This window comes from Labrus mixtus, chromosome 18 (assembly GCF_963584025.1).
Source record: "Labrus mixtus chromosome 18, fLabMix1.1, whole genome shotgun sequence".
In the NCBI taxonomy this organism is placed as follows: Eukaryota; Metazoa; Chordata; class Actinopteri; order Labriformes; family Labridae; genus Labrus; species Labrus mixtus.
Genome location: NC_083629.1, coordinates 4,089,532 through 4,103,161, shown reverse-complemented (window position 1 = coordinate 4,103,161; position 13,630 = coordinate 4,089,532). Strand labels below are relative to the sequence as shown.

The window sequence follows — 13,630 nt, the reverse complement described above, 5'->3', positions numbered from 1 at the left end:
AGATAAGCCCTTTAAAAGGGGAAATAGACGGTCGAAGGAAACTCAATTTTAAATCAGGAAAGGCTCTCCATTTAGTACACACTTAAAACTAATGGGTTAAAAAAAACCCAACTGGTAACCCAACACTGGGTTGTTGTAACCCAGCAGCGTTGGGTTAAGGTTTGACCCAGCACGTTGGGTTATATTTTCTACCCAAAAATGGGTCAAAATTACTATTTTGTTGGGTTAAAGTTACCAAAAAATGTACAACGCAATTATGATTTATCAGTTTCACATGGTTAAATTACTTGTAAACTCTTGCATTCAGAAATATTGGCAAAATTAAGTTTCTATGAAATGAAAGAAAAAGCACATAATGTCCCAGACAATCATTTATTGCTACCATCAAAAAATATGAATGTTCTAATACATAAAATAATGAAATACAAGAAAGATCAGTGACTGAAATGATCAGATTTCCTCAGCAAGATCAGAGCGTCACAGTCCAGGCTGCAAAAGCTGTGTCTCCTTTAGTTTTCAGGAACATACAAAGAAACCTTTTCCAGATTTTTTTAATTTATTTATTTATTTTTGGGCTTTTTGTGCCTTTATTATAGAGATAGAGATGGAAATCAGGGAGAGAGGGAGAGAGGGTGAGGGGTGACATGTACCAGTAGGACCAGTAGGGGGCCAATATGTTACGTTTCCCCCCAGTACACAAAATCTGAACGACAGAGGTCGCAAGTTGGGGAACTAACAAAATACTGCACCTTTTACTAAGAGGTACCACGTGAGCATAGCCCTTCAAACCACACACTGATTCTATCAAAATGAAAGACAAACATGGACTCAGAGTCCAAAACAAAAGATACAGTAGGAGTCAAAGAACAGAGGGGTCATGGAAGGAGTCAAAAAATGGTTGAAAGACAAATATATTTTCAACACACACAACTGAGAGCTTCATTCAAAAACAAAAACACAGAAAGCCTACTGATGGTGTTGACTCCCTCGATATACTCACAACCATCTGAGCAAAGATGCATTCCACCTCCCTACAGTATAAAGCCTCCCAGCCCAGCTGATTGTCCTCGGCCATCAGGTGAGGAGAACATCACAGGTGTAGTCAATAGCTTCATGACGAGCAAGGAAACCTGTGACCAAGTTCCCTTAGAAATCTATCCAGATAACAGATACATAACCGTATGTTGTCTTCTCAAAGGTCTTATTTGTCTTGTAAAACTTTGTACAGGTTTTGTGTTGATCATAATAACTGTTATAATTATTATTAGAAGTTGTAGAAGTAGTAGAATCAATCAATCAGGTAAAAGACCCATCATGACCACTTTAGCAACATTTAGCAAAAGTTAAAGTGGCAAGAAAAAAGGCAGAAATTTTGGCAGGCTCATGACGAAGCAGCCATCCACACAAACTGCGCCGGGTTTGAAAATGTGATAGGGGGAGATGGGATAAGAAGTAGGCCTAGTAGTGTTATTCAGGTCTTTACCAACCTGCCACAAATCAAAGCCATGATGGAAACCCACCTTTTGAGAACTGCTTTCATTTGCTGATGTTCCTGTTTGTTGTGTATTTATTGTCTTTTTCTTCCTTTTAATGTGACCTTGTCTTTGAGTATGTTGTAAATGGCTGTATAAATAAAATGTATTACTATTATTTGATCAAATATGTATTCAATCATAAGAAACAATGAAATAATGCCTATTAACCCTTAAGTTGTAATTACCTTCTGTGTCCTCATGGGGGCAGTAGGCACTCGTGATTTGATCCAATAATTTCCGTATTCCACGGTTTAAGTAGAATAATATTAATGATGTACAGCAACAATAAATGTAATGTTCTGGTTTCCATAAACACGTGAATGTTTTTTGTTGTAAGTGGTGATCGAAAGACTAAAAGTTTCCTCTTGTTGCAGCTGAGAGTCTTTTTTAAAAGTTTGTTCCTCTCTTAATAAGTGTGTAGTACATTACTCTGCAGTGTTTAGACAGACCCAAAGTTTTTCTTTTAAATTGAAAGGAGGATTACATATATAGGCTACACTTTTTATATACAAAGCATGGAATTATTACATTTTCTGCCTTTGTGATTAACAGCTGACGAATGCAAAAACAAATGCTATTAAAACATTAGAGGAACAGGAAAAATAGCAACATCATATTAATGTCATTTTATACCTGAATATAATGCCAAAGAATTAATAAAAAGTGTTAAGTGGTGTCTGCCCCTCTGGAGTTTATTAAAGAAGATTAAACATTATGACTCTCATGATGGGAGGACTTTTGTTGGTGGGGTGGTGGGATGGGTGTGTGTGTGTGTGTGTGTGTGTGTGTGTGTGTGTGTGTGTGTGTGTGTGTGTGTGTGTGTGTGTGTGTGTGTGTGTGTGTGTGTGTGTGTGTGTGTGTGTGTGTGTGTGTGTGTGTGTGTGTGTGTGTGTGTGTGTGTGTGTGTGTGTGTTCGTCTGTGCTGGTCACAATCATTTTATTTCCTTGATTATAAATTGAAACACAAAAGCCTGCTGAACATATATATAAATATATATACTTACAATTATTAATCATGGCCTGTGTCTCATAATGATTAAAAAAAGAAAAGTATAATTTCAGGACTGTAATAAATATAATAAATATAAGTCTCAAGTCTTTCCTTTTTCTTTGTTTAAACCAGCTATACTATATCTGTTCCCAACTGTTCCGGCTGTTTGTCCCTTCTCTCTTTCCGTTGTCTCAGGTGAAGCCACTATTTGAACAACGAGGCACACCTGGCCTCAGAGATGAAACCTGCTCAGTGGTGACTGCAGGAAAGGAGAGACATTTGGAGTTGGAACTGCTTGGCCTCTCAGTCAAGGATTGTCTGTTGTATTTTTTATATTAGTTTCTGAGTTGATAATTTAGTTTGTGTGATGATAATACATCCCTTTGTTTTGACTTTGGTGAGGTGTTTTAGTGTTTTTATTGGGTCAATTTGTGGTTTAGCCCCATAGGGTCACCTTCTGGTGGGGCGTAACACCAACCTAGACTTGACTTTGTCAAATTCAAAATGTGCTTCTTATCTTTTGCATTGATAAGAAGCATGGAAACATCAACAGGGTGATGATATTTTGAATACTTAAAGTGAGTGTAGGAGTCTGTTGGAGAAAGAGTCATGTTTGTGAACCGCTGGGAGTTCATTCCCATGAAAGCACTGCGACAACGTCAGGTTGAAAATGATATTTTTATTATTATTATTATTCATTTAAATTAACAAACACTGCTATACATATTGCTGTTTTTTTTAATTAATTTTGAATCATTTGAAACAGTTAAAGCATTTGGAAGAAAGAAGGAATAGTTGAAAACAGGCGACAGACAGTAGATGACATGTACAGCAGAAGATCTACAGTCAATGGCTTTCCTACGTGTGTCCAGGGGCTTCGCTTTCTTTCCAACATACAGACACATCAGACTCGCCCACACTTGTGTTTTTTTGGTTACCTCTTTATGTCAGGATGAAATATTCTCTTATCACAACCCGGTGATGTAAAACCCAAACACCATCAAACGATAAACAGCTGACGTGTTCTTTCCAAAGTAGCAGCAGATTGTATTGAATGGCAAAAAGTCCAATTTTTTTTCTACATCCAGCACAACATAAGATCTTCCAATAACAACTTGAATTCCTCTGATAACACTTCTTCCCCTGACATTTTATTTATTAGGAATGTTTGAAGTAAACAAAAAACAACTCCCAAATATCACCATTATGTCCCTCTCAGTGCACGGTATTGAAAACCCTCATCCCTTTAAGATATGCAAAAATGAAAATAAAAAAATGCAAAAGAAATGCTTCATAGAACCTCAGAAATATTCTCCCCTCTTTCATGTCAGGCCAGCTGTACAGAGAGTATTCCCTTCCTTATCGACACAAAAGTCAACCGTGTCTGGCCCGTGTTTCAAAGACTTCCTTTTTACTGAGTACCTCCATGTCGACGAATGTTCACACAGCCATAAATCAGCACATCTGAGTTGAATTTCATGTTTCTTTACTAAAAGTGACAGATTTACAAAACACAGTATAAACAGGGTTGACATCATTGGCTGCTGGCGACAGTCTAGACCACAGCGGCTTTTTTCAAATTTGAGCTAAAAATCCCTCCTAAAAAAAAAAGACGTTTGAATTACAGGATTACACGTGTCACACAAATCCTTTTTTGGCTTTTTTTTTTTTGGAACCTGACCCGCGCTGAGTGGCAGTGTTGAAAAGGTTAGACCTTTATTTATATTAAAAAAGGACAGAATCCAGTGTCAGGAGGGGTTTCTTCAAACCATCGTCTAAGCAGTAAAAAAAAAAAAAAAAAAAGACAAAACCTTCTTAATGTGACACACTTAAGCGATAGACAACTTTGCGTACCACCTCTGCAACACTTGTGGGGGGGGGGGGAGTAGACCAGTCGACAGTCCTGCACCACTCTTCACGATGGGGGTTCTACTACACATGAGAGATATCCCTGACATCAATGTAAATCACATACACTTTGTCATAAACAGGTTGTAAAGTTCAGGTACAGAGTCACTGAGGAAAAGCACACCAACACTACTGTAAAGCCACTATGGCAAAAATAGAAGGTATAGAGTATTGAGGAACTAGTCATTGATTAGACGTTGGCTCGTATCCTTTGCAACACTGAGGAGTGCTTCGGTCGCCCTGTGCAGGACGACTGTTTTGCTTTTTCTACAGGCAGATAAAGGAGAGGATGATGTCGTCAACGAAACACTTTATAAAAATGTAATCAGCACAGGCCATAAATACAATTAAAGAGATGGAAATAGCATTAGAAATGTGTACACACTCGTAGTAACGGTTCCTGAATCAAGGTCCAAAAATCTCAAAAGGAAAAAAAAACGCAGAGAGGAAGTCTTTTGCTCATTGTCTCTTTCTCTCCTCGCAGACCTCGTTTAGTGATTTATTGATTCGTCTTGGCGGAGTGCAAGTGTCGGCCGCATGGCTTTTTAAACATTTTCAAAAAATATATATATATATATATATTAAGAACGCACTCTCTAGTTGTAGTCAGTCACATCAACTCACAATTTTTTTTGCCAGATTTCAGGCATGTACTTTCTTTAAAAAAAAATCGTCTGCTCAGTAAACAAGTTGACACTCTGGTGTTGAAATGGCAAAGGGATGACACTCGTTGGGATCGGTACACACGCTTTTACAAAAAAACAAAAAAAAGAACATTTTACACTGAAGCAGAACAGGAACAAACACATGGCGTAGCCCTTGTGGGTCTCCCTGTAAGAGAGGGAAACGGCTCACACTGTCAGCTTGGTCTGGACTGTTGAATGTGCTCTTAAGTCTTTAAAAGACACTGGAGGGGGGGGGGGGGGGGGGGGGGGGGGGGCGGTGGATCCTCATGATGCCTTCAGCCACAGTGTTTGTGTCTCACTCAGAGGGCGAGGAGGGTAGGGGAGTTGAGGGAGTCTGAGGACTGGTCCCCGCTGCTGCTGCTGCGCCGGTGGGCCTTGGAGCAGGACTCGGAGGAGGGTGAGGGGCTGTCGGGCTCCAGCATGCTCGGGTAGGTGAATATGAGGCTGGGGGGGGCGTTGGGTGTGGCGGCCGGGGTGGACGCCGCTACCACCGGTGTGTTCAGGCTGTCTCCGTCTATGCAGTACATCCCGCCACCGACTCCGCCGCCGCCGAGGCAGATCGGCTTGATGACGGAGCGCTGCGACTTGCCCACCACCTCGTCGTCATCGGGCTCCTGCTTCACCACCACGTGGTTCATGTGAGCGCGGGGGCCCATGTTGGGGCGCATGGTCAGGGGAAGGGGGGCGCACTGCTGCTGCTGCTGATGATGATGCTGCTGCTGCTGATGATGGTGCTGCTGGTGGCCCGATTGCTGGTGGCGCTCGTCGATGGGGAGCTTGCACACGGGATTGTGGGCGACCAGCATGAACTCTAGCTTGTCTTTCTCCTTCTGCAGGCTCTCGATCTCCTTCTGCAGGTCGGCCTTCTCCTCCTCCAGCTTCTCCGTCTCCTGTGAGGACAAACACAAAGGGAGATTTAGCACTTTGTATTTTAGTAACTCATTGACATGTCCTTTAGTCATTTCCAGATAATTATGTACTCAAATATTTATTCATAACAGTGCTTAAGTAAGTAAAAATTAAGTTAATTTAGTATTTATACAAAATTAAATGAATCAGACATAGACATAAAATTGATGCGACATGTTTAAGAGTTTCTCTTAAGGTAAAAATCTGATTACATGTTTTTATTGACCTTTTGTCAGGAATAGCTTCAGAAGATTATTTTCATGCAAAAAATTCTGAGTCATTTTATATTTTTTTTTAGACAGCATCAGCACAGAGATGAGAGGAAATAGGGGAGGGGGGTCAGAGACATTTGAAATGACATCCAACAGCCAGACCAGAAGTGTATGAGTGCATTGTTGGCATCTAAGACGGTTTAACTTTGTAAAAAAACAAATACTGCAACCTCGTGTTCGTGCATATTCAGACACAAAAGACCATCTTCAGTCTATTTATTTTTAGCTTTGGTGAAGCCAGAATCTCTAGTTTCTTTAGATTTAAGAGAGTCAGGTTGTTCGAGTGTTCCCCTCACGCACCAAAAGAGGGCACTATTTGTTTGCTACAGTTTCATAGAAAGTAGCACAAACAACACATTAAATAAAGAATTCGTCATGAGCCATTTAGATTTACGACGTGTAAATCTGAGAGCCGTCTGCTTGAATGTGAGTTCCACACAATGAGTCTGTATTGTTTGTGTCTGGTGTGTCATTAATGTGTCGCACTGAAAGGCGAACGCAGAATCCCATAAAAGCCGTTCCCCAGTTCTAGACAACACAGATAAGCTGACATGCTGTCTGAGAACTTTGACTCATGAGCAAAGGTATGAGGAAGCTGTACACAAGGAGCAGGAGGGGGTTTGACTCCATCAAACACAATCAACAATTGTAAAAACATTGCTCCTTCTCTTCACTGGACAGCGACACTTCCTTATTATTATTATTATTTTTTTTTTTTAAATCAGGCGTGTGAAGATAGAAGGGCGTTTATTAAATTTCCCTCGAAGCAATGGCTGTGATGTGTGTGTGTTTGGAGATGTGTGTGTGTGTGTGTGTGTGTGTGTGTGTGTGCAGCATGTTTCTCTGTGGGATTTTTGAGACAAGCAATTGGCCCCTTTTTACAAAATGTCCCGCATTCATGGAGACAGCTGCCTACAGCGAATTCCATTCCTGGGGGTTTTTTAAGGCCTGACAGGCTCAACCTCACTGTAATTCGGCTAATTAGTCCATTTAGCTGCCGTTGCTGTCTGCCAGGCAGGGCCTGCTGCAGACAGCCCTACCTCTGTCTACAGCTGCCCGAGACAAAAAGCTTTTCATCGCCTGTCAGCTCGTCACTCAGACCTTGCACTCAGAGATGCAGTGAGAGTCGAACCAGTAATGCAGGTTGTAAATTTAGGTGTGGAGTTCAAACACTCGTCAGAAATCTGGACCCCTGCCAGCCTTATGAACAAGAGTGACTTACTTTTTTTTCTTCTTGTGCAACATGTATTCTGTCTGTGCACATCATTTCTATTGTTGCTTTTGCAATTTTGATTTTCTAAGCATTGCAAATTCTGCACACAAAAAAAGGAACCACTGGTTTGCCGCATTAGAGGAACATGATGCTCCAGCACTTATCCTGGTTTCAGTGTCATTTTAACACCATTAAATTAAAAAAACAAAATCCTGATCTGATGGCAGTGGTGAACAGGTTGTAGACTCACCCCTTGCAGCATATCTGTGAGCTCTCGCCTTCGGTTGCGGCATTTGGCAGCGGCTAACTTATTCCTCTCGCGCCTCACCCTCCTTTTCTCCTCTTCCTCTGGTGTGAGCTAAGGGGGGGGGGGGGAGAGACAAGGGAACATGGCAGGTAAAATAAGATGTCTACAAGACAGATGTAATCAATAAAAATGGGAGAGCACGAGTAAAAACAGGAGCCTGGTTCCACAGGCTGGCTGCAAGTACAACGATGATGCAAAGAATTTTTTGGCATGATAAAAAATATCTGACCAACATGTCTTTAAAGACAAATAATTAAATAGTGTGCTTTGCAGAAGAAACAACATTTTCTTAATTTTATAAAAAAAAAACATCTCCCCTCCAGGCCTTTTTGGAGTCTTATTCTGTTCACATAGTCAACTCAGGTCCCTCACCTGCTCGTCCCTCTTGCGTCGGCCCCTGGCGTCCCCAATGGAGCGGATGACCCCGGGCCGAGCCAACGTGTTGTGGTGTCCCAGCAGCCCCGGGCCGTTGGTCAGGTGATGGCCATACGGGTGGGAACGGGAGTAAGGGTTGGACATGGAGGTTATAACTGTGGGCTGGACCATCCACTGCAGGTCTTGGCTGGTCGTGATTGCATTGATTGTGGGTATAAAGGCACTGTTGGAGCCGGGCATGTCGACCCTGTACTTCTGGAAAGAGAAGAAAAGAGGGAGATATGATTATTAGTTTTGGAGAAAATGTGTGCAACTGATTCCTGTAAACATCGAAGTTTGTATCAAGGAGCAATGCCTCCGTTTGCTGTCAACACAATCGTGGAAACACAGACACCACCACCCACCTTTATCAAATTCACACATTTTCCACATTTCCAGCTTATAGTAATGATTCAATTCACATAGGCAAAACAGTGCGTATGTAACCCCTGAAGTGGAACAGTGACACATGCTGTGAATCATGGGAAAGCCCAGGGTGTCCAGTTCATCTCACTTTACTACAAGAACCATGAGACAAAACACAGCGCAAACATTTCTGACTTTCAGGAGGGTACATTTGATCATTTGCACTTTGACTGAGTACAGACTGCATGTGAAGGCTCATACGGTTGCATAGACCTTCTTTTGTGATTTAGAAAAAAATGTTCTGATATTTTTATTTCTTTTGTTGAAATAAAACTTGTCTTTAATCAAAATACTATTAAAAGTAAAATGGTGCATTTGCCTGTAGTTACAGGGATGATTGGAGCCAGAAAGTGATGCAAGATGCTATGATTTTTATCTAATAGCAAGTTATGAATTTAGTCGGTCAAAAAAGGGATTTGGAGCACTTCTTTGAAATTCTCCACAGTTTAAATTCATACATAACAACATGTATTTGTGAAACTGTAATTATGATGATGAAAGAATGGAAACTGTTGTCAGATCCGTACTTCTTCATGTCTCTGGGGTCCTCAAAGAGACGGGCAGCCCGCCTGCCTGTGTGCGTAAATTACGCACGTCCCCATATCCCCGTTATTCCCGACTTTCCGTCGGATATCCCGGCAGTCTATGGAACTTTGTTTATCTGGTGAGTCATTGTGTATGGGATTTGTTAAGCACATGTGAAACGCGCTCAGTTCCAGTAAAGGGGGGAAGCAGCCAGCTGTAACGAGCCAAGCAGTTAGCCAGAATTATATTTTTGGCTTCAATATGGGAGCGTTAAAATTCCAGTTAAAAGAATGTGATGGGTGAATGCAGCACATTACTAATCAGGGGAGTCGCCGGTCTAACTGATAAAACTTTTGGTCTAATAAATGCTTTGTTTTGAGATGTCTCAATAAACCTGAGGTCATGTCCCAGCCCGCTGTAATGAGAAACAGACAACCAGTGTGTGATTACAGGGAGCCAGAGCAATGATAGACACCGTCCAAAAGTCGTTTACCGTCAGGTTGCGTGAGCCTGACGAGGATTTTTCCACAGAAGTGCACTGACACAAGACAAGGTGCGGGTAAACAACATTCCTTTTCCCGGATTTATATCCTATTATTTATGAACGCACGGGCAAGGCGTCCTCATTATCACGCTACAATGGCACGCCTACAGTAATGTATATCGTAATGAGAATGTGAAACCTTAACTTATAGTGAAACGAGGATGTGGCCTCTCCAGATCAGTGTTTTAATCACTCTATCGGAGCGCACCAGTTTCATTTTATGACATTTTATCAATAAGGAAAGACAGGCTTGATTGCCTTCTTCGTCACTGCGCACTTCCCGCTTGAGGAAATGTGCCATGTGAAGCGCGACAGCCGTATGGGAACCCAGGCAGCAATGTTATCATTGATCATGCACATTCTGATATATAATATGGTACTTATTTCCTGTGAATACCACATTAAACTGAACCTATTTGCACGACTCGGTTGCACTCCGAACTGTTTGAACTGGTGCCCAAGAGAAACTGGACGTCACCATTATGGTGTGAATTCTGGTGTCAAGCAGTACATGCCTGTTGCATTTACCATAAAGGTTTAATCTGTAGCCAGACTAACTGAATGTGTAAATAGCTCAGGGTATGTTATGTGGGCGTTCTAGAGGATTTATCAGCTTTATAATGCTTGCGCGTAAAACGCGTTCCCAGCGCGGATCTACAGGCGCAGAGAAAAATACAACAGTTTTAAGAGCTGAAAGAGGAGCAATCTGGCTCAAATGTCTTTAAATGTGTCCCACTTTTACCTCAGAACAAACATTCTCCGTATTTGTCAGTGTAACCTGGTAGGATGCATTTAGACGTTTTGCTTAACAAACGGTGGAATTATAATAATACAACTAGTCAGTGCGTATGTCTCATATTTTATCAACGTCGGCAAGTGCATGAGCCGTTTGCGTCAAGATAGCTTTCATAGATTTTATATGATATAAATCTATAGCACTTGTGCGTACATCCAGTCTGGCATCTTTGCAGTTTCCCATGCGCTGTGTTCATATTTTTCCCGTCTTTTCCCCCAAGCGACCCGAACAACCAGGATATAATGTCACCATGATAATAAACGACTTAAGTGCAATAAAGCTGTTATTGCAAGAGGTCGTGCAGTTCATATTTATATATTGGGATATTATCGATAAGGTCTCTACATCCTAGTTTTACCTGGTAGCTTGAGGTAGAGATCGGACTTCCGATCGTGCTGCTGCCGCTTGTGAAGGACTCTGGCTGGGCCGGAGATGTGCTGCTGCCGCGAGACGAGGTGTCGTAGTTCCCGGAGTAGTCCTGGTACATGATCCAGGAAAGTGGGGGATTTCAGTAGACTGTTTGAGCTCTGCTGAAACCCTTTCTTTTAAATCCTCGCACTGAAAAGGCACCAGAAAAAAAATCCTCTGACTCGAAACGCTGTTAATTTTGGATATCCAGAAAAAGTTGGCAACGACAAAGTGCAAATATGCTTCACTAAACTAACCTAACACATCTCACTGATACGATCAGTTATTATAGATGTACTGGTATCCCTGCTGGTAAAGGCTATTAGTTATTGTGCTTTTATTTTTCTTCCGCCGCAGGTAAACCTAAACTACACTAGCAGAGATCCTCAGGTGAGGACTTGAACCTACAGTCAGTAGCACACCTTCAGCAGTCAAATCCAGCTGAGACAAGTGAACCTGTAGTTACAGAGTGACTCACGCAGGTTAACGCTCGCTTTAAAGCCTATTGCCTGGCTAATCTTCTGAGTATTTTCCGTCTCTTTGCCGTCTACACACTCTAACTGAGCTCTCTGCTGTTCACGGAACAGTTCTAACTTTTTTTTCTTTTCCTTTTTTCACCGCACTTCCTAGAGATGACTCACTTCAATGGCACTATGAAGAACTGCAACTGCTTTTCAACACCAACGAAACCGCCTACGTCACGCATGGGCGTTGCGATTTCACCCAGGGAGGGGTCGTTTTCTGGATAAGGCAGTGAAAAAGGAAAGATCCGCTTCGGCCAGCCTTCGCAGAGCGGACACCGGAGACATAACCGAAAAGCGGGGATGCAGTCAAAGCAGCTGAAATGTGTGTGGAGAGATTTATTTTCTGATACGGACGTCAGTGCCTGCTGTGGAGTTCACTATTTGTCTGACTTGCTTCGGTCCATTGACGCATGTTTCCTTAAATGGGCAGTTGCGTCAGAGAGCGCGTGTGGGTTTCCTTGGTAAAGGAAGCGTCAGACACTGGAGGGATTCCCTCCCCTCGCGCAGCAGCACTCCGGATTCGGAGCTCTCGTTGCTCGGGTACCGGTTCTGTTCCTCATCAGTGCTGGAAGAAGATATATCTAAGCTCTAAACGCATTATTATAAAGAGAATAAGGTCGCAAATGTTGAACGCTGCTCAGCGCACATGCGCAGACATAGTAGGAGTTCGTTTAGAGCATGAACATGACCTCTTTTAAGTTCATTATGAGCCCGAATGATTCAATATCCACATCTGTGTAAAGCCCAGAATGAAAAGCCTTCATGTTTAAAGAGAGAAGAGAGACGCCCGATGCTCCTACAGTTTACAGGCACGCGAGTGAAACATCCACAGGCTTTCATGTACGACTGTCCTGGTAATCCTGTTCTGGACTGTCCTGGTAATAAAGACCACTGAAAACGATTGGTCATGCGGCATTTCTGCACAATCGAGTCTTTGTGATATTTGGCGGCAACGCATTGTGCGTAATTTGGAGTGGTGGCATGGAGCGCAAAGGGAAGGCACAAAAACACAGCAATGATCCAATGCAAATGGTCAAATTAATGTTGCCCACTGGTTAAGTCTACACAACACCGAGCACGTCTGCTTCAAAGGAGTCTCAGTGAAATGTGGGCTAATTGTAATTCGGACGCACCTCATAAACAAGGGCGCAGCGCCCAGAATGTGACACGTTACACGATATGAAATGGCGCATTAAGTATAATCCAATCTGCTATGGTTCCTATTTTAATCTCTATCACCATAACTGGTTGTGCTGAGCTCTCTTAAAGCTGTTTGCCACGAGTCTCATTGCCAGAAAGAGTCGCTCCCATCAAAAAGTTTCAGCTGCAGTCTACAGTCGGGGAAGTTGTGGAGGGAAAATAATCTGCAGGGGGGGGGGGTTGTCTGAGGTGACCACTTGCCGCGGAGGGACTGACTTTATCTTTTTGCTCATAATGCGAACACGTCAATCATACTGTAGGTAGGCCTACTCCAGCGCTCCAATATGTCATCATTTCCAAAGTTACATGGGTGTCATTTTCAATGCATTACCTTTTGACCCGTGCAGTGATCCGTAACTCCTCCATGTGCGGAGTAAAGTCATTCAGAGCTCTCACTACTACCACTACGACGCCCTGGGCTTCTTCTGGTGACATGAAGGCGCGCAGATGTTCAATAAATCTTGATCTGAATGATATTAATTAATGATTAATGTTTATCATCTACAAACCACACATCTTTTTGAACGGCAGCGGTGTTGCTAAGCGACAGAGTTTTCTGCTAAATTGCTCGGGGAAATCTAATCTGCCATAGTCCTATAATTAATGCTCTAATATCATTTGAGATGCACCCACCGGCGTCAATTTGGGGCAGAGCAAAGGTATGGCACAGTGACAGGTTCTCTTCCTACACGAGTCCAATTTTGATCTTTAAGTACATAATGAGATATCACGCAGGAATTGGAAGAGACAACAAACAGCGGAATGTGACGCCTGTCAGTCAGACATTATTGCTCCAATTTTATCTTCACGGATGTTGATGGTTTATGACACATTCAGGGACTTCTGCAGAACTTGTGTGGCAGTGTAGAGGCTCGAGGAGCAGGTCAGGGCAGGTGACGGATAAAGGCCTGGGTCAGCCAATGATGCGCCCCTCCATCACACATCATAAGGAATCAGCTGCATACAGATCAT

At 42.4% G+C, this 13,630-nt stretch overlaps 1 protein-coding gene and 1 long non-coding RNA gene across 2 annotated transcripts; one reads left to right on the top strand and one right to left on the bottom strand.

The window, feature by feature from the left end:
- Window positions 1-3,190: 3,190 nt before the first annotated feature.
- fosl2 (FOS like 2, AP-1 transcription factor subunit) lies at window positions 3,191-11,574 on the bottom strand. The gene is made up of 4 exons (XM_061062263.1): window positions 10,885-11,574; window positions 8,194-8,451; window positions 7,765-7,872; window positions 3,191-6,010 (listed from the first exon to the last, which is right to left on the bottom strand). Exons 1-4 carry the CDS (start codon window positions 11,011-11,013, stop codon window positions 5,420-5,422), a joined length of 1,086 nt encoding a protein of 361 aa, XP_060918246.1. The 5' UTR covers window positions 11,014-11,574; the 3' UTR covers window positions 3,191-5,419.
- On the top strand, window positions 9,573-12,373 carry LOC132992771 (uncharacterized). Its single transcript, XR_009676377.1, has 2 exons — window positions 9,573-9,739; window positions 11,565-12,373. It is a non-coding gene; the product is annotated as an uncharacterized LOC132992771 (long non-coding RNA).
- The last annotated feature ends 1,257 nt before the right edge of the window (window positions 12,374-13,630 follow it).